General features: G+C 42.8%; 4 protein-coding genes across 10 annotated transcripts; 3 read left to right on the top strand and 1 right to left on the bottom strand.

Annotated features, from left to right (window-relative positions):
* Positions 1-689: 689 nt before the first annotated feature.
* LOC112285377 (uncharacterized) lies at positions 690-2,747 on the top strand. 4 transcript variants are annotated; one of them, XM_024526168.3, is made up of 3 exons: positions 690-1,726; positions 2,019-2,294; positions 2,568-2,747. In XM_024526168.3, exons 1-2 carry the CDS (start codon positions 727-729, stop codon positions 2,024-2,026), a joined length of 1,008 nt encoding a protein of 335 aa, XP_024381936.2. In that variant the 5' UTR covers positions 690-726; the 3' UTR covers positions 2,027-2,294; positions 2,568-2,747. The 4 variants fall into 4 exon arrangements, with proteins under 4 accessions (XP_024381936.2, XP_024381909.2, XP_024381926.2 ...); XM_024526141.3 differs by having other exon boundaries at positions 690-1,801; XM_024526158.3 differs by having other exon boundaries at positions 690-1,838.
* A 1,032-nt stretch (positions 2,748-3,779) lies between these two features.
* On the top strand, positions 3,780-7,773 carry LOC112285365 (putative fructokinase-4). 3 transcript variants are annotated; one of them, XM_073537093.2, is made up of 8 exons: positions 3,780-3,968; positions 4,733-4,848; positions 5,155-5,367; positions 5,584-5,781; positions 6,111-6,245; positions 6,673-6,789; positions 7,044-7,161; positions 7,396-7,773. In XM_073537093.2, the coding sequence occupies exons 1-8, from the start codon at positions 3,929-3,931 to the stop codon at positions 7,500-7,502; spliced, it is 1,044 nt and encodes a 347-aa protein (XP_073393194.1). In that variant the 5' UTR covers positions 3,780-3,928; the 3' UTR covers positions 7,503-7,773. The 3 variants fall into 3 exon arrangements, with proteins under 3 accessions (XP_073393194.1, XP_024381889.1, XP_024381897.1); XM_024526121.3 differs by having other exon boundaries at positions 4,670-4,848; XM_024526129.3 differs by having other exon boundaries at positions 4,670-4,848; positions 7,044-7,247; positions 7,396-7,686.
* Positions 7,774-8,141: 368 nt separating this feature from the next.
* On the top strand, positions 8,142-9,610 carry LOC112284072 (DNA repair RAD52-like protein 1, mitochondrial). The gene has a single exon (XM_024523593.2). It carries the CDS (start codon positions 8,559-8,561, stop codon positions 9,156-9,158), a length of 600 nt encoding a protein of 199 aa, XP_024379361.1. The 5' UTR covers positions 8,142-8,558; the 3' UTR covers positions 9,159-9,610.
* A 517-nt stretch (positions 9,611-10,127) lies between these two features.
* Positions 10,128-17,083, bottom strand: LOC112284057 (protein kinase STUNTED). Of its 2 annotated transcripts, none has more exons than XM_024523566.3 (11): positions 15,753-17,083; positions 14,570-14,667; positions 14,224-14,342; positions 13,918-14,039; positions 12,722-13,735; positions 12,357-12,605; positions 12,043-12,206; positions 11,725-11,804; positions 11,467-11,614; positions 11,081-11,230; positions 10,128-10,867 (listed from the first exon to the last, which is right to left on the bottom strand). In XM_024523566.3, exons 1-11 carry the CDS (start codon positions 16,051-16,053, stop codon positions 10,616-10,618), a joined length of 2,697 nt encoding a protein of 898 aa, XP_024379334.1. In that variant the 5' UTR covers positions 16,054-17,083; the 3' UTR covers positions 10,128-10,615. The 2 variants fall into 2 exon arrangements, with proteins under 2 accessions (XP_024379334.1, XP_024379343.1); XM_024523575.3 differs by having other exon boundaries at positions 12,549-12,605; positions 15,753-17,075.
* Positions 17,084-17,414: the final 331 nt, after the last annotated feature.

Here is a 17,414-nt window from a genome sequence, read left to right as displayed (position 1 = left end):
TATATATATATATGAGTTGTTAATTTTATTTATTTGTGTGTTTGTATATTTATTAAGTACTATCAAAGATTGTGTACAAAATATCCTGCGTTTTTTTAAATCATAGATAATTTCTGATAAATTTAAATATTATAAGATACTATTTTTTATTCTATGAGATAAAAATTTAAAAAACATGTGTTTTTTTTTAAAAAAAAATCTATATATCTAATGTTTATGAAGAGTCTTTGCTTCTTTGTTACCCAAGTCATAAACACCTTCCCTAACTTATATATTTTTATTAACAACTCTATTAACTTATATATTTATAATCTAAATAGATTATTATTATTTTTGACATTTTGGATTTATATCCATATAAACTAGTTAATTAAAAGTTAAGATGACATAATTTAAGATAATATCAATTTTATATATTTATACTTTAGCATACAACAGTAATAAAAGTTTACATAAAAATTCTATTTAGATTCATTTTAAACTTTTCTCACTCGCCCCACTCTAATATATCCAATCTTTGTTGCCGTAATAGCCACACACGTAATCACGGATGCACGATCATTCGTTCAACTGAATATTCATCCACACTAAATTCAGTCGCCATCGATGAAACCCTAGATCCCAGAATCTTCTCAATCTTCGGCAACCATAATATTCTCTGTGCCGTGCATGTTCTGCGAGCGAGTCGTGAATTGCTTGTCAGGATTCCGGGTCGTCTCCATAGCTATGGGGGCCGAGTTAGAATACAGAGGCAAGCACGTCCTCGCACCAATGGTGCGGGTGGGAGGGCTCCCGTTCCGTATGTTAGCGGCAGAATACGGGGCGGACATCACCTACGGCGAGGAAATTGTGGACCACAAGATGGTGCGCTGTGCGCGTGTGGTGAATGAAGACCTTGGGACGGTAGACTTCGTCGAGAAGAGCAGCAATGAGGTCGTGTTTCGCACCTGTGACGAGGAGAAACATCGCGTGGTCTTCCAGGTCGGGACGTCGGAGGCCGTTCGGTGTTTGAAGGCGGCCAATCTCGTGGCAGGGGATATTGCGGCATTTGATGTGAACATGGGATGTCCGAAGAGCTTTTCTACGAGTGGAGGCATGGGCTCTGCGCTCTTATCGAAACCGGATGTGATTCACGACATCTTGACCACTTTGAAGCGGAACCTGAACATCCCCGTGACGTGTAAGATTCGGTTGCTGAAGACGTACGGGGAGACCGTGGAGCTGGCGCGTCGAATTGAGAAGACGGGGGTGTCTGCGTTGGCTGTGCATGGGAGGAGAGTGCCGGATAGGCCCCGAGACCCAGCGCAGTGGGACGGGATTCAGGAGGTAGTATCGGCGCTTTCCATCCCGGTGATTGCGAATGGGGATGTTTTCGAGTACTCTGATTTTCAGCGCATTAAAGATGCGACTGGCGCTGCCTCGGTGATGGTGGCCAGAGGAGCTATGTGGAATGTTTCTGTATTTCGACCCGAGGGAAAGCACTTTTGGGAGGACGTGAAAAGAGAATATGTCAGGAAATGTATCGAATGGGATAATGATGTGAGGTGGACCAAGCACACATTGAAAGAGATGATCCAGTACCACTCTTGTTTGGAATTTGCTGAGGGCAAGGCAATGTATCGCTGCAAAACGCTTGCGGATGTTGCAGATATGTACGATATGCGGGATTATTACAACGAGTTGCAGGCCTCTCGGAGCCGAAATGGATTCGCATCGCACACAGAAGGTTGTTTTTAGGCCTTCTGTGGTAATTTTTTTTCAATCTTCATTGATTGAGAAGCTACTTTCAGAAGGTGGAGCGGTAGGTGGAATGAATCTGTTCTTGAACAGGCTTTGGTGTACGGTGCTGAATACTACTCCTGATTTCCTGTTTGGTTCCGTGGCATATATTGTGATTTCTTGTTTAGAAAAGCGGGAAACAGACAAATTCTTCAATTTTTAAAAAACTACCACCAGGTTTGCTTGTAATATATCAGAGGTTTATTTCTAATTCATAAACATTCTGGAGCATTGAGCAGGTTCTTAATGTGAGTGAGATGGATATTTGCAACCACATCAACATGGCCAAACTTAGAGCTGAAGCAGCATATCATCATCTCTTAAAGACACCAGTGATGACCGCTCCAGCTATCAATCTTGCTTACTTCTGGAACCTCATATATATAATCTATTGCGTGGAATAGTGGAAGTTCGATCTCATCCTCTGGAGAATTTCAGCTCTCTATTTAATCCGCATGTGGATGTCCCATAATCATCCAAGGCCGTTTCAATGAGGTGCCTGGTTTCTGCAGTTGGTGCGCCATTATAAACTTAATACCTTACCTATCACTTTATCAACTGATCGAAAAATTTATCAATCAGTGATTTCTACATTTTATTAGTAATATCTATTTGATCGAACTATTATCTTTCGATATAGTTTTCCCTTTTAATGATTTTATTTGTTTATTGCAGAAAGATATTTGAAATGTTTCATTACTCTTCAAATTTTTTTCTATCGGATTATTTGTAGTCTGATCATTTTAGGGCAGTTTGTGATGAATGCTTGGTATTCTGCTGTTTTTCAGGATTTTACAGAAGTCAAGTGATATGTAGCTTTAGGAAGTCCAGTAGATGCGGCCATCAGCGATGGAAGATGAGCCAGAATGATTGGGCTGCGCACTCTTAACCGTACTAGTGACCGGTTGTATGTGATGTATGGACATTTTATACAATATAATTATCCCAAATGCCAAGATCTGAAAACATTTTAGTTGTCTTTTTTACGAGGAGTTCGATCAATGTGATGACTGCATTTCAGAATGTTTTATTTTTATTTTTAGCGTGGGGTTTTATTATCTTGAAGTACAAATGTATTTCTGTTTACTTCAGTGAGTTATTCCCATACTTTTGAGGTTATCCACTTTTCGAAATGCCTATTTTTTTTCGGAGCATTTATATTCAAACCTTGTGAAGGACTTTGTGGTGCTGACGAAAATGTGCCATTACATTTAGGCTTAATGCTGAACGTCAGTGTGCTCCAGTGTGAACCTCGCAATTTGTGAAATTTCAGCTACCTTTGAAATGGAAGGCCCGAATAACTCCAGTTCGTCCTAGATCGTGGCCCTAATGCTCGCGCGTCTCAGGGAGAGAGTGTTTGTAGTGTGTCGATGTGTCTTCCATTAAGACTTACTCCATCAGAATATCCCATGGCGATAAACATCCCCACCCATTTCGCGACTATTGCGAACAAACTAACGTACTTTACACTTTTTGTTCGTCTGTAACCTGTTACAGATCTTCTGTCTCCTGACTTCCACATCGCACAAGCCCCTCCGTTACTTGTGGGAAACAACAGTTCACTTCATCTTCATGTGGGTAGTTGAAACAGAGAGAAGCTACTGGATGAGAAGCCGAGTAACTAGATGTGGGCAAGAAGTTGGAAATGGTAGATAAGGTGCACAAGGCTTGTCGCATGTGTCTGATGGACACCAAATTTTGAAACGCTCGTGCGGTTTTCTCCTCACCGCTGGAAGGTTGTTGGTGGAAGCGGGAAGATTAAAAGTCTTGTGCTTGGAGGAGATCAATCAAGTTCTGAGCTGGTGCCGGTTCGCGTGTACAACGAGCGGTTAGGTTTCACAATAACTTAAAAGGTATTTGAAAGAAGAGTTCGAACGCTCAAGGAGGAGACAATCCGATGTCAAATATGCGTATTCATATAATTGGCAAGAATTTGCGGAGTGCAGCATCGGAGGGAATCATATGCAGTGTGCGGGATTAGGAAAAATCATAGTGGCTGCAGTGCTGTTGCTGGAAAATGAAGTATATTGCTGAGTGGGGAAAACAGGGATCCGTAAATGTCAATGGGAGAGAATGAAAGTAGAATTGTATCCATGGAGGACTGTAACTGAAACGAACATAGAGAAGAAAGCCAACAGAATAAGATGCGATGGCGTGCACATGTAGCGGCGGTATCTTGTCAAATTCATGTAATTTACAGCCACTTTCACTTCAACCTGTGACGATGTCCTCTGCCCTATCTGTTTCAATTTTACTTAATCTTATTCTCGGAATTGTTCGGTCCTTGTTGTGGGTCTGAATCTTTCTCCTCCTGGGTGTGGAAAGACATTACACCACCCGACTTGCTCATCACCTGAGGTGTGCCTCAAAAGTTGGTTCACCAGTGAAGAGTTGCTCCCAAAATTTGTCGTTCAGACCACCCTGGTTCCAAGGTGGAAAACGTCCTGATCCCTTCAACGAAGCTAATAGTAGGTTTCCAACCCGTATGGATCTTCCCTTTGTGTGATTTAGTGTTTGATTTTTTTTGTGGAGTTGGAAGATGACTGTTCTCAAGGTTGTGGGAAAACATAATATGATCTTAGTGATTACAAGTGCTTGTATGAGGTAAATTCTTTGCTTTGGTTTCATGCTGTATCCTAGTCAGGATAAACGTGCCACTTGTAATAAACATTCAAAGATCAATTAGGGTGTTGGAGAGTTAGTCAGCGAATTGCTTCGGGGGAGATGAATTCCTGTAGCTAGTTTCAGGCTCCAGCAATTGTGTCTTCTGTTTTTGTCTCTGATTATTGCAAAATCAATGTTGCAGTGCATGCACTTCGATGAGATTATTTCGATTTTACTGATGGCATGGGGAATGTTTCATAGTGAAACTTATGTTGTGTATCCGCAGTTAAGAGTAAGAACGAATTGGTGGTGTGCTTTGGAGAATTGCTTATTGACTTTGTACCAACAGTAGGAGGACTTTCGCTTTCCGATGCCCCAGCATTTAAGAAAGCGCCCGGAGGTGCACCCGCAAATGTTGCCGTTGGCATTGCAAAGCTAGGGGGTAATTCTGCTTTTGTTGGCAAGGTATTATGCTATTTTCAAATTGCTTACCATGAATATTCCAAATGTGCAACTGAACACATGGTTACTATATCAATCAAAAGCGGTCTTGCAAAGGAGATGTGATTTATCAGATGCTTTCGTCCTGAATCTCGTCAATATGTGAAGGTCGAGTTAGTTTGCAATCTTTTGTGACACGGGGCTCCCTTGAATGTTGCAGCTTTCTGAATGAAACTAAAATCAAGTACGTTATCGCTATGTAGGAGTTAGTCAGTATTGTTTCTGCTTTTTTAGGAACAGAATGACATCGTAACTTGCTCGATAATGTAGGTTGGAGATGATGAATTTGGTTATATGTTGGTGGAGGTGTTAAAAGAGAACAGAGTGGAAACACAAGGTTGTCGCTTTGATCCAAATGCCAGGACAGCACTTGCATTTGTGACCTTGCGGGAGGATGGAGAGCGTGAGTTCATGTTTTATCGTAACCCCAGCGCAGACATGTTATTTACGAAGGAGGAGCTTGATGTTGACATACTCAAGCAGGTACGAGATCATGCTTTCCTCAAATGTTCCACTTTATCATACTCAGACTGGTTAACGTGCATCATGTCGATCAATTGACTTCCAAGCAGTGTACTGTTCAATTTTATTTGCTATCGATTGAATCAACCTGCATAACGTCTACGAAAAGTTACTCAACTTGTTATCAGAAATGACCATCTTCACATCATTAATCATGCGGTTGGATGTCATGTGCAGGCTTCTATACTGCACTATGGATCCATAAGCTTAATCACGGAGCCTTCACGTTCAACACACATGGAAGCTTTGAGAATTGCCAAAGAAGCAGGGTGCTTGTTGTCTTATGACCCAAATCTTCGACTACCATTATGGCCTTCACCAGAGGCTGCTAAAGTGATGATAAAGAGTATTTGGGATCAAGCTGATATAATTAAGGTGGGGGAACTAAATTGACATTGGTGATTTACCGTCTTGCGTCACTATTATAAGCTGGTGTTTGACATTTATCATAGTCAATCATTGTGTTATATTGAGTTAAATTTGTAAGTATTTACTGATGAATTCGTTGTCTATGGAGTCCAGGCGGTCTGCTGAAAAAGGTTGTTCAGTTTTGCATAAACCTGTTGTGAGAGGTTAACGAATCAGCTTGAATGATGATTGTCTTTTCACTAATAAACTAGGTAACACCTGAAGGATGATGATACATGTTACATGGGTTGATAGTTCCTGATAAGAGGTTCATACGTGTGCAATGGGTTCTGAAGGTCAGCGATGAGGAGGTGATATTTCTCACTGGTGGTGATCCTACTGAGGATGAGAATAATATGAGAATGTTTCATCTTAGATGCAAGTTGATGCTGGTGACTGAGGGTGCGGAGGGATCGCGTTATTACACTCAGGTGTGTATTTTTTTCTCAAAGAACTATTTATTTTCTAGAAAACTGCTCTGTCACGAACTTCTTAGTCCAGTCATTATATTTTCATTTAACTAATCTTCATTATTTGGTCGGAAATACCGACAAAAATAATTCTTGAACGAGGTGTGTCTTCGTGCAACTGGTTTGCGAGCATGTCCTGGTCTCCACTTATGTGTTTACCAACATTGTGTAGCTCAAGCTCTAATTTTATCCAAATATTTTGCGAGATATTCCCTGTAGTCCTACAGTTTTACCAGGTTTAATAGATGAATATGAAGCAAAATCGACATCTTGTGTGAAGTGTAGCTACTATTAGACCGGGTTCCATTAACCTTTAATGAGATAATCTGACCATTCGATATTCGGACTACTGGTAGTCTAATTCTGTGAATATTATGTGAGAATGCAGAGATTTAAAGGAGAAGTGGGCGGAATTAAAGTGCAGGTCGTCGACACAACTGGGGCCGGCGACGCATTCTGTGCTGGCCTTTTGAGCCTAATCGTGAAGGATCCCGCCATCATTGATGTTAGTACATGGTCATCTCAACATACCTTTGCATTTGGACAAGATGATGAACTCACCTCTAAAGTCCATACTTCAGATGACTCTTCTGGAGGCATTGCTTGAACCAAGACCTGAAACTTTTGAGCCTTTGGTGTTTCTTAACTGAGTGAACTTATACAAATGTTTTGATTCCGGTAATCTTCATGATGATAGCCAAGACCTAGGAACCTAGTTAAAATCTGTTCAAACAGTTACAATAGAGTGTTCTTATTCAGGATGAGCCGCGGTTAAGAGAAGCTCTTTATTTTGCTAACGCATGTGGAGCCATTACAACAACTGAGCGTGGAGCTATTCCATCTATGCCCGACAAGGATACAGTCTTGAGGATGATAAGTAAAGTCACTGCAGTTCTCTTGAAAGTCATCGAACATCTTATCTTGTAACAGACGGGATTTACAACGATTGTATTTGTATGTTAGGTATGCAGTTTTCAGATGAATAAGCTCTCTCCCTTACATCACGGGAATGCTTAGAGATGGTTAAGAGAAACAGTTTCTCATGGATTCTGTATTGCGGTTCATCACTTACGCACGCATTTTGAAATCAAGTGATTTGTGTATCCTCCAGGGAGACCATCTGCTTCAGCAAATTCTGGCACAGATCCATCCTGGCAAGGGTATCAAAGATGGAGGTTTCTCAACTCAACTACTTCGTCCAAGTCAATGAAAGAGTAAGGGTATCAGGAAAGCACATTGAAGGGGGGCAGGAAAGTATGCTGGTTCAGCTTCCTGCCCCATGGTCCCACCATGTAAGCTGAAGATGATCTGCCTGTAGCTTCTTGTGAGAGAATTAATTCTCCTATATCAACTGCAATGTGATCGAACTTCATACATACTTTTTGTGTTTTCCTCCTTTTTTTTCCCCCTCTCTATCTTTGTTCACAAAAAGATCTTTGGTATATATGTTGGTATACATATACTAGAAGGAACATGTGCTGCACTAAAATCATCAGTGTGTGTGTTTTTTTTTTTTTTTTTTTTTTTTTTTCTTCTGTTCAGGGAAAATTCCTCACACCAAGTATTTTATCAATCTAAAGATGTGATGTTTACAATCTTTGTAGTCCGTGCAAAAAGTCATAATGACAGCTTCACACTTATCAAGCTGCAGTCAAGCAATATCCAAATTTTAAGCACTAAATCTTCTCATAATCTAGAATGCGAACATAATGCAGAAATCTACGTTACATACTTTCATAGCTTCACCCAAATGAACAGGAAACATGTGACCAACGCCTCAAACGTACATTCCAAGCATCAGAATTCAACCGTCAAGAACCCATAACACACAAACGGTCAAAAGATCACAATGTCAAAGTGAGGTCGAAATCAAAACCTCAACATGCTGCTGGTGCACGCAACTTTCTACAACCCTAATTTAGCCCTTAAGCTTCCGACGAAGCCCTCGAGGAATTTCTATCGAGCTGTAAAGCGGGATTTCGTCGTTGATCTGGGGTCTCCTCCCGAAGATTTTGACACCCACTCTTGACTCTCACCCCTTTTGACCCTTGTCATGTTCCCTTTCAAAGTCCTGTTTGCGATTTCAGAAACTTTGACGTTCGCCGGGTAGGAAGATGGAGGCGAAGACGAAGCTCCTTTTAGGTCAAGCTTAGTCTTAAGATTAGCGCCAGGGGTGTGTGTACTTGCATTGGTAGTGCAGCAGTTGCTGAGGATTTCGACGCGGGGGGAGCGAATCTCGTGTCGTGAACTTGGAGTAATTTTCTGGTGGCGGCGATGGCGATGACGATGGCTGTGTCGAGTTGTGAGTTTCTAGGGGTGGCGATGAGGCAGAGAGTGGCGGTGAAGGGGAGACAGCAGCTGGCGAAGGGGAGGGACGTCGTGCGCATGGTCTTGGGTGGTCCGTACGGGAGGGTGAATGCCAATGCGAATTTGAGCTATGCGGTGCCCATGAGTGGGCCTGGAGGAGCAGCCACCGAGCCATCGTTGGTTACGAGGCCGCTTGCGGAGATTCTGCGCGACTTGAACAAGCGAGTTCCAGACAAGGTGCTGAAGACCAGGAACGATGAAGGTGTGATGTTGAAGTACATCCCGTGGTATCATGCCAATCGGATGCTCAGCTTCTACGCGCCCGGATGGAGCGGGGAGGTGCGGAGCATTGTGTTTGCGTCCGATAGTTCCACCGTGTCTGTGGTGTATCGGGTGACGATTAGGGGCTCCGACGGGGAGGCATGGCGGGAGTCGTCCGGCACTGCATCCCTGGCTGATACGCAATATGGTGATCCAGTCCAGAAGGCCGAGGGGATGGCGTTCCGTCGTGCTTGCGCACGATTCGGCCTTGGTTTGTATCTTTACCACGAAGATGAAGATCTTTGACTCTACGGTAGTTTTTGTATATAGGACGTTGAGATGGTCCGACTGGCGGCCGATTTTCAGTGTAGGGGCACGCTTTCCTTGAAGTGCTATGGATCCAGCAAGGGTGGAAATGGCTTTTGGAGTAGGTTTTTTAATTTAATTTTAAATCATCATCAGGGGTCTGTACTTAGAATGTAAAGTTCATTGGAGAGCGCAAATTATCAAGACCAAGTGCACATGATGGTTGACGGAGATTGTCCAAGCTAGGTTGTGTTCGGTCAATTGAGTTGGCTGACCTATTTCCATTATCAGTAGGCCTAATGAAGCTCCTTCTTGCTGCGCCATTGAGCTACGGAGTGGCATTCCAATCTTCTGGACCGTGTGGTATTTAGTATTATCCTGTGGACTTGATAGCAGGGATGGATTCTGCTCTACAGGAAAGCGAGCTTCTAAGCGATTGCTCTTCTGCTGAAGATACAGTTCTGCTTGTGTGTGTGTGTGGTATGTGTGTGTTTGATGTGTGCCTTTGAAATCATGTTGTATACCATTGTGGTGCTTCTCTTGTATTCTCTGAATTAATTCAACAACGGGTTTTAAGCTCTGTAACTTCTCAAAGAGTTGCCATTTTCAAATGCTAGGGTCCATTGGGAAATTGTAACAGCCAATCTAGTGCCTTCAGTAATCGAGTGCGAGCAACATTCCCTTTTGATGCATGCATTGGAGGCAACCTTTTTGAATTGGATGATTTTGAATCAAATGGCAAGTAATCATCTTAGACAACAGGATTATTCTACTTTTTTCCCTCTCGGAAACGCACTTCTTGTTGGTCCAGACCTCAAGCTTTCGTCATAATCCATGAACTCTTTTATTATCATTTCTTTCACAACAATTTAAATTCAATAAAGTTTTTACTGCATTGAATCTTGACAGAAAGATGGAAAAGGACAATGTATATTAAGACATTGCATGATGTGGTTTATATGTGTGAGATTTTTGTAATGATGCCTCAATTAATAGCATGCCAATGAATTTTGTGTTATATCAGCAGAGATACTAGGGCCAGTGGAGGAAATGATCCCTGGGCTAATTTGGAATTAAAGGAACTTCAATTCCACAGTTTCGCTGCTGTTAGTAGTGCTAACTTCTGCTGGTTTTGCTACAGTTTCGAAAGGATAACTAGTATATGCCCTGTTTATACAAAGATTTTATGGGTCTAGTTTTGAAGCTTTCCTGAGCTCCCGCTCTTTCTCTGACCTCTGTTCTGTCAACCTAAGAAGGCGGAATTAGCTAACGATTTGTAACTATTATGATACAAAGAATACGATCAGATGAACACGAACCGATACCTCGCACAATTGAATTGTATACCCGATCTGTAGCTTTTCTCTTTACATAACCGGAAAAATGGTGCATAGCAGTGTAGATCACTTGACGAGACTGTATGGTGAGCTCAATCGGCGTTCATTTTAATCTTCATGTTATTCGCTTGAATATATTAGATCAATCCCACTGTTCTCAAAGCTTCTCACGGAAATGATGTCTTTTTCCACACCTTGCAGTGCTAGGGCAAGGTGAGTCCCAATATTAGTGGCACATCCACCAAACTCAGGAGTTTCTGCGATGTCAACGTCACATTCCTCAGAATCTATGGACGTGCTCTCCCCGCTCGTCTCAGGTCCTGTGCAGATGTTTCGGAGCTCGTCACAGTCACCGCAAATTATTTGTAATACCTGTGAACAGAAAATTATTTTGTGCACAATAAGAGACTTCCAGGTAGGTTGAATCATTTGCTTACTTTCATCTAGACTTTGAACATTATACTATACATGGAAGATGTGCCTCCCAGCATTTAGTACGCATCACCGAACCAAGGAGCCTTGATTATGGGAACAATTGCACCTCAGTGTGATTTAAGCAGCAGAGCATTGGGGAGAGATACATACCCTACTCATTTGTGGTCTCCGTTTAGAAGATTGTCGAACACAAAGAGAAGCAGCCATTATTAATTTCTTCACCTGATCTCCGTCATAAAGCCCCGCCAGCCGTGAGTCTACCAATTCGGCCAATTTAGTCTCCTTTAACAACGGCTTTGCCTATCAAACAGATTCCAATTGCACCATTAGAGCTGGAAGAAGAAGAATATGACGTTGACCTGCATCTAACGATTGATATCCTTGCAAAGAATAAATATGATTTTTGGATGGTATTTGTGATCAGATTCCAGAATATTCTCGGCTGTTATCTGTAGCCAATACACTGCAGTTCCTCAAAATGTTCCTGAGCAAATTGATGTGTAAGAAATGGTTGAAGCAAAAAACAAGCAGCTTACCCATTTGACAAGGTTTTCATGGCCTTTGGGCTTCGAATTGTCTATTGGTGGCCGACCGGTTATGAGCTCAAGCAGTACAACGCCAAAAGCGTAGACATCAGTCTTGTTGTTCACTCTCCCATACATGAAGTATTCAGGTGCGAGATATCTGCAGAGGTCACTCTTAGATCAGAAATTTTCCATATTGCTGTGTTCAAAACACAGAAAAGACAGACAATGTCTGAGTTTCAGCGATAATTGGGGAAAGGCTGTAGATACCCAAATGTGCCAAGAATGTCATCGCACAGTAAGTACGGCGCCTTTTTTGGAGCCCACTTTGCAAGACCAAAATCTGATAACTGCAAGGCCCAACAATTTTTTAGAGTTAAGATACGAAAACAAAAGAGAACATTGAAAACCACAAACCCTTCAGCTTATATAGAAATATATCATAAACTTGATACTAGACTGATGAAGACTACTGAGGAAGATGATCAAAAAAGATTTCTGATCAGAACCATGGCATAATCTTTGATAAAAATGCCATTTGCAACGTAAAATATGTCAACAGAGCATGTATTATGGTGGAGAATGAACCTGGGGCTCAAAGTCTGCCGTGAGAAGTATGTTAGATGCCTTAACATCTCTATGAATAATAGGACGGGAAGTACGGTGATGAAGATAATCCAAAGCTTTAGCTATGCCCAGTGCTACTTTGAATCTCACATCCCAAGGTAGAACAGGTTCTTTCCACCCAGATGCTACGAAAGCAACGATCAGTAGTCATTATTATGAAGCTATCTGCATCTTTTCAGCAAGGAGACCAAATTCAGCAAAAAAAACGGCAAATCCAAGGAGATTGTGACACTCCAAGGATAGTTGCAAGAGCAGGTAATGCTCCGGTCACTTACCATGAAGACGGTCTTCAAGGTTTCCTTCCGGGAGATAATCATAAACAAGAATCATATTTGGAGAGTCAACACAATAACCAATCATGGGAACAACGTGGGGATGCGATATAGTAGTGTTGATACTGACATCATTCAGAAGCTCCTGCTCTGCTTGAGGACCATTGTTTAAGAGTTTCACCGCCACCAACTTACCATTTTGCATATTACCTTTGTACACTTCACTTCCTCCCCCACGCCCTACTACCACACCTGCATAAATAAAGCCCGTTGAAATCGGGTGCAAATGCATAATAATCACATCGCAATGTTCTCTGCAAATAGTCTTGCAGATCAATTGTTCAGAAAAATATTCTCAAGGAACTCACCTGAGGAGAAATGTGATGTTGCAACTTCAAGCTCCTCATACTCGAATGCGATATACCGATCCAAACAGAGGACGTGCAACCTTCGTGCTAGTGGCGTTTCTCCTACCGTAAGCACATCGAGATTTTTCCTTTCTTCACTCGGGGACAAGTTGAGTGAGGCTTGCATATTTTTAGTTGCCCTGTGCAAGTCATCTGAGCCTGTCTCCGCAGCGGTTTCCTCCAAATTGACGTAGCTGCAAGTTCCAAAAGCGTCTCTGGCCATCTCACGGAGCGCTTTCGAGCAATCATCTTCAGTTAACATTTTCGGTGTTTTCAAGTTGTCTCTTTTTCGATGTGGAATTTGCAAGGCCCAATCAACAACCGACATATGACGATCTAAACGAGTTGGTGCTGTTATTTTTTTCTCCGAGAGCAATCGATGGGGAGGACTTCGAGCAGGCTGCACCTTGTCTGAGAAACGACCATGGAGTGGACCCAAAGCAGATTTTCTTTCTAAATAGAGTCCATGTGATGAACTTAGAGAAGGAGACTCTTTGTCAAGAAAGGGACGATATAGCACGCTTGGAACGCGTTTTAATTTGTCTAGTCCTATTGAATGGTGCATAAGGGGCCATCCAGGAACAAGTACTTCTTCAGAAGTGATTGAAGTATCAGGTTGCCCAGGAGTACAACTGAAAGAAGAACGCACAAAAGAGGACTTAGCTGGAAAAATTGTTTGAGCATCACACTGGTCTTGAAGTAGAAACATGTCAGGCCTCTCAGTTTCGATTTTTGAACTCGCTTTCACAGAAGAATTACACAGAGACGAATCCGAGAAATAGCACTTCTCCAGTTCAGTGCTGTGATTTATATATCTGGTGCTATTTATACCATAGCTTAACTCCTTGAAGGTGGGCTGTAGACCTCTGCTAGGTCTTGGTGTTGCATCAGAGCTTTCATCCGATGCACCAGTCGTGCTTCTTTTGAAACTCTTCATGCTTCCTCGTAAAGATTTAATCATTCCTCCACCAATGTCTGTAACATGTAATGACCATAAGCATAAACATTTTGCTCATTTAGCATGAGTGGTTTAAGACACTATTGTGTTTGATTATCATGATAGGTATGCATTCACAGCGAACTCTAGTAAACTTATGGTGATTGCGATTGCAAGTGAAATGCACCGAGGTTTTAGCACAGGTGAGGATTTTTTTTACTTGGAAGGTCTGCATAGAGCTTTCCTTGTTCGTTGAGAATGATTTCACCGTGCTGTAGGACTTTAATTGTGCATGTATTCGGTAGCCGCTTCAGACAGTATCTACCAAGCAACTTATTTCTCCTGCAGGACAAAATACCCGTTTAAGGATTTGGGCACGTGATCAGTATCCAACAGGAGGATATAGCAGCGTTAAAAAATTGGATGAAACAAAGACTAACCACAATAACTGGGTGCAATTCGAAGGGCTTGCCTGGTTTTCCAAGACAAATACGAGAAAATAGAAGCAAAAGGCGGAAAAGTCTACCCAATAGTGAAGTGCTTGTTGGATCCCAGAATGAGCTCACAAGTCCCCTGCTTCTTTGCAAAATTCACCAAAGCTTTTTTGACCTTCACTCCGGTGAGGATTTCCACTTCTAATTTTATCTGTAATGTAGAAATTATCATCAAGCACGGCAAGACGTACCAATTTCTATTTCGAACGCAGAAATGCATGAAGATGCTTGTACATAATGACAAAACGAACGGGGGAGCTGCTTCTTCTAGGCTCGACAAAGTTGGTTTATCATCAGAAACCAGAAAAAGAACACCACGCTCAATGTGAAATAGGCACAGCTGCTAAAAGAATAGTTCAGGGAAGATTTGAGACATACTTGTTTCATAACGCAGAGGTTCTCGTGAACAGCAATAAAACCTCGAAGAGAGTTGGAAAGTTGCTCAAAATGTTGTTGAAGCTCCTCGGATTTCGCCACTGTCAACACACGACACATCCAATGAGGCTGCAGCTTCACAGTTCATTCAGATGATCATCTCCAGCACCAAAGAAGTGTCGTGCTTAAAGCCTGTGGACATCCGCTCAAACGACAGGGTTCGTCGTCATATTTGAGGTCACAGAGAACTACCAACTCCGTTTTTAGCGTATTCAAGCAGTATCTAGTCTTTAGGACCAAGGGTGAGCAGCAAGTACGTCGTACTGTGAAAGAAGAATGACACTACTAGTCGCAGAACGATTTCCAATCTTTCTTCGTGTTTAACATTACTACTGAAGACCTGCTACTCATCAATCTTTACGCCTCAAAACATGACCTGCCGAAAAATGACCTTGGAAATTGAAGCAATTTGCTCACGCGGGCCTTCCTTCCCCTCACAACTACGTCTGTAACGAATGCCTCTCCTCTACCCAATACAAGGCAGGTGTGCCACCCTACGCCACTCTGATCATGCTAAATCAAGTCGTGTTTTGAAAAACAATGTTCTTGCGAAGGTCCACTGAAGGATGGTAGATTGATAAGTCCGTCTCGAACGAATACAAGGGGCATACGATCCTAACCGCGGAACTACTTTATTTTTCAGCTCCAAGGATTTTGGACAGACCTTGGAGGTCTGTGTCCAAGGTTTAGGATTTTGGACAGACCTCCAGACTTTATACAGAAAATTTATTGAAAATAGAACGTCGACGTAGACGTCTAATTACCTCGTACGAGCTCTTAATGGTTCTCTGTTTTTGATGTACATGTATTCTATGCGTCCATAATAGCATCAGATGGACGTAACTCCTGTCTCATGTGCTTGACCAAGATGTTAAACTTAAGGTTTTGGTGTGATTGTGGCTAAATAATGACCCGATTCCCAGCAACATTAACACTCGAGTGGAGTTTTTTTCAGACGTCTATGTTTCATGGCGAGAGGAGGTTGCACAGTATTTCAAGGAGGAAGAAAGGGGTCATGACACACATATGAATGCTTCGATCAACTACATGATCGCAACTCCTGGAGTAGAACCAATTTTGGGCGACTCCGGGAGTAGCTTCCGAATAGCAGATGTAGGCGCCCTACCTGAATCCATGGGGAAAGAGGACACATGAAAAGCTAAGATGTGATCTCCAGGTTTTGCCAGTTCAACAACAGTCCAAGCCAGCAGTTCTTGACAAGAAACGTTGCACTTCATGCCAACCAAAAGCTTGCGTCTGTTTGGCGATGGAAATTCACTTTGTACTGTCATCTCCTCTTCCTCTAAATGCTGAAGCAGCAACTCCGCCTCCAACTGCTGAAGCACCGACTCGGCCACCATCTCCCCGCAGTTTAATATCCTGCTGGGCACCCGTGGCCTTGTGGAATAAAATGTTTCCGCACCCATTTCCTTGAATTCTTTTCAATAGAATAACCTCAACAGGCATGCCTTTCTGGAATGCCTAGTTGATTGATTTTTTCGCAATTAGCACCAATGTTGCCAATGTGGTGAGACTTTCTGCAAATCTTCGCAGCTACTCAGTTGTCACTCCACAATGACCGCTTGCTAAGTCTTGAATCAAGATAGGCATAGGTCTGGCCTAAGATTGTAGGTCGAATTCTTCATGCTCAGTTACTGCACTATCCTACGAGTCTTGTAGTAATCATATCATTTCGGGGATAAGACTATTGACAGTCCACAGATTTGCGAGCTCTTCATGAATTGGACCTTTTCATTCTCGCAACAAGGACTACTACCTTTCAAATCTTTCGAGCCGAAACCGAATCGAGTAAGTCCATCGATCCTCCCTTCACTGGAACCATGACAGCGATTGAGATTAAGAATGCTGTTCACTAAGTGACACCTCTTCAAGACCTGCTCGCAATCACTCAAGTCAGCGACGCCGCGAACCATAAATCCTCCAAATACGGAATCCTAGAGATCGGATCCTCCGTCCTTACAACGCAACCAAAATCATGGATCTTATACACGAGCTAGGCCGCACTAACTAACCTCAATTCCTCCTACAAGAGTCAAAACCTCAACAGCAGAGCTGAATCCATGTTCATGAGCGCTCATGAGCGCTATCAACACCAACACCACAACACAATCAACCACTCAAATTCCCCTTCCCGTAGTCAAAACATTGAATTCGCGAACCTATTCATCAAAAATTTAAAAGAAGGCCAGCATTTCTCAAGAACCGGCCTCTCTCTTTCTCTCTCCCTCTTGAATTTTCTAGTTTCTCTTCTTGATCCAACCAAGCGAGTCTTCTTGACACTGGCCACAATCATCTAAAGCCAGCCCGGTTGAGCTCATGATGCGAATGCGGCCTGAATCGGGGTCGCAGAGAAAATGGAACTTCAGTCAGTCGTGATGAAGGGATCCTCCTTTCTGGTGCCATCACTCCATGAATTCTCGCAACAATCATGCCACCACTCACTCCCCTCGCAACAGACAGTCGCTCCAGTCATAAAGACAAACAGACTGGTCCACTCATCCTCGTCCCTCCCCCCCCTCCCCCCGCCACCGAACGAATGATACCATTTGGATGAAACTGCATCGAATACTAGATGCCGTCGCTCCCCCCTCACCAACCCACTGCAACGTTCCCACGACGGTCGCAAGCGCGCTCCGACGTGGCACGTTCCCTTGTCCCCCCCCCGCCCTAGTGACTTGGTCGTCCAGCTCGGCCCACCCAAGTTGAGTTCAAAGGGGGGCGGGGGGGGGGGGGGGGATCCATTCCCAAGGCACACTCTCTCTCCCTC

Source organism: Physcomitrium patens, chromosome 1 (assembly GCF_059467195.1).
Source record: "Physcomitrium patens ecotype Gransden chromosome 1, ASM5946719v1, whole genome shotgun sequence".
Lineage (NCBI taxonomy): Eukaryota > Viridiplantae > Streptophyta > Bryopsida > Funariales > Funariaceae > Physcomitrium > Physcomitrium patens.
Note: the sequence above shows the minus strand (reverse complement) of the source record. Positions and strands in the feature narration are given on the sequence as shown.

Excerpts from the sequence above, each read along its gene's own strand:
- LOC112285377 (XM_024526141.3), top strand. The coding sequence starts at position 727 with ATGGGGGCCGAGTTAGAATACAGAGGCAAGCACGTCCTCGCACCAATG.
- LOC112284057 (XM_024523566.3), bottom strand. The coding sequence starts at position 16,053 with ATGGGTGCGGAAACATTTTATTCCACAAGGCCACGGGTGCCCAGCAGG. Across the intron at positions 13,736-13,917 it reads GCTCTATGCAGACCTTCCAA|ACATTGGTGGAGGAATGATT; the intron begins GTAAAAAAAATC and ends TACATGTTACAG. Across the intron at positions 11,615-11,724 it reads GACATTCTTGGCACATTTGG|ATATCTCGCACCTGAATACT; the intron begins GTATCTACAGCC and ends TGACCTCTGCAG.
- LOC112284072 (XM_024523593.2), top strand. The coding sequence starts at position 8,559 with ATGGCGATGACGATGGCTGTGTCGAGTTGTGAGTTTCTAGGGGTGGCG.
- LOC112285365 (XM_024526121.3), top strand. The coding sequence starts at position 3,929 with ATGGCGTGCACATGTAGCGGCGGTATCTTGTCAAATTCAT. Across the intron at positions 4,849-5,154 it reads ATTCTGCTTTTGTTGGCAAG|GTTGGAGATGATGAATTTGG; the intron begins GTATTATGCTAT and ends TCGATAATGTAG. Across the intron at positions 6,246-6,672 it reads GATCGCGTTATTACACTCAG|AGATTTAAAGGAGAAGTGGG; the intron begins GTGTGTATTTTT and ends GTGAGAATGCAG.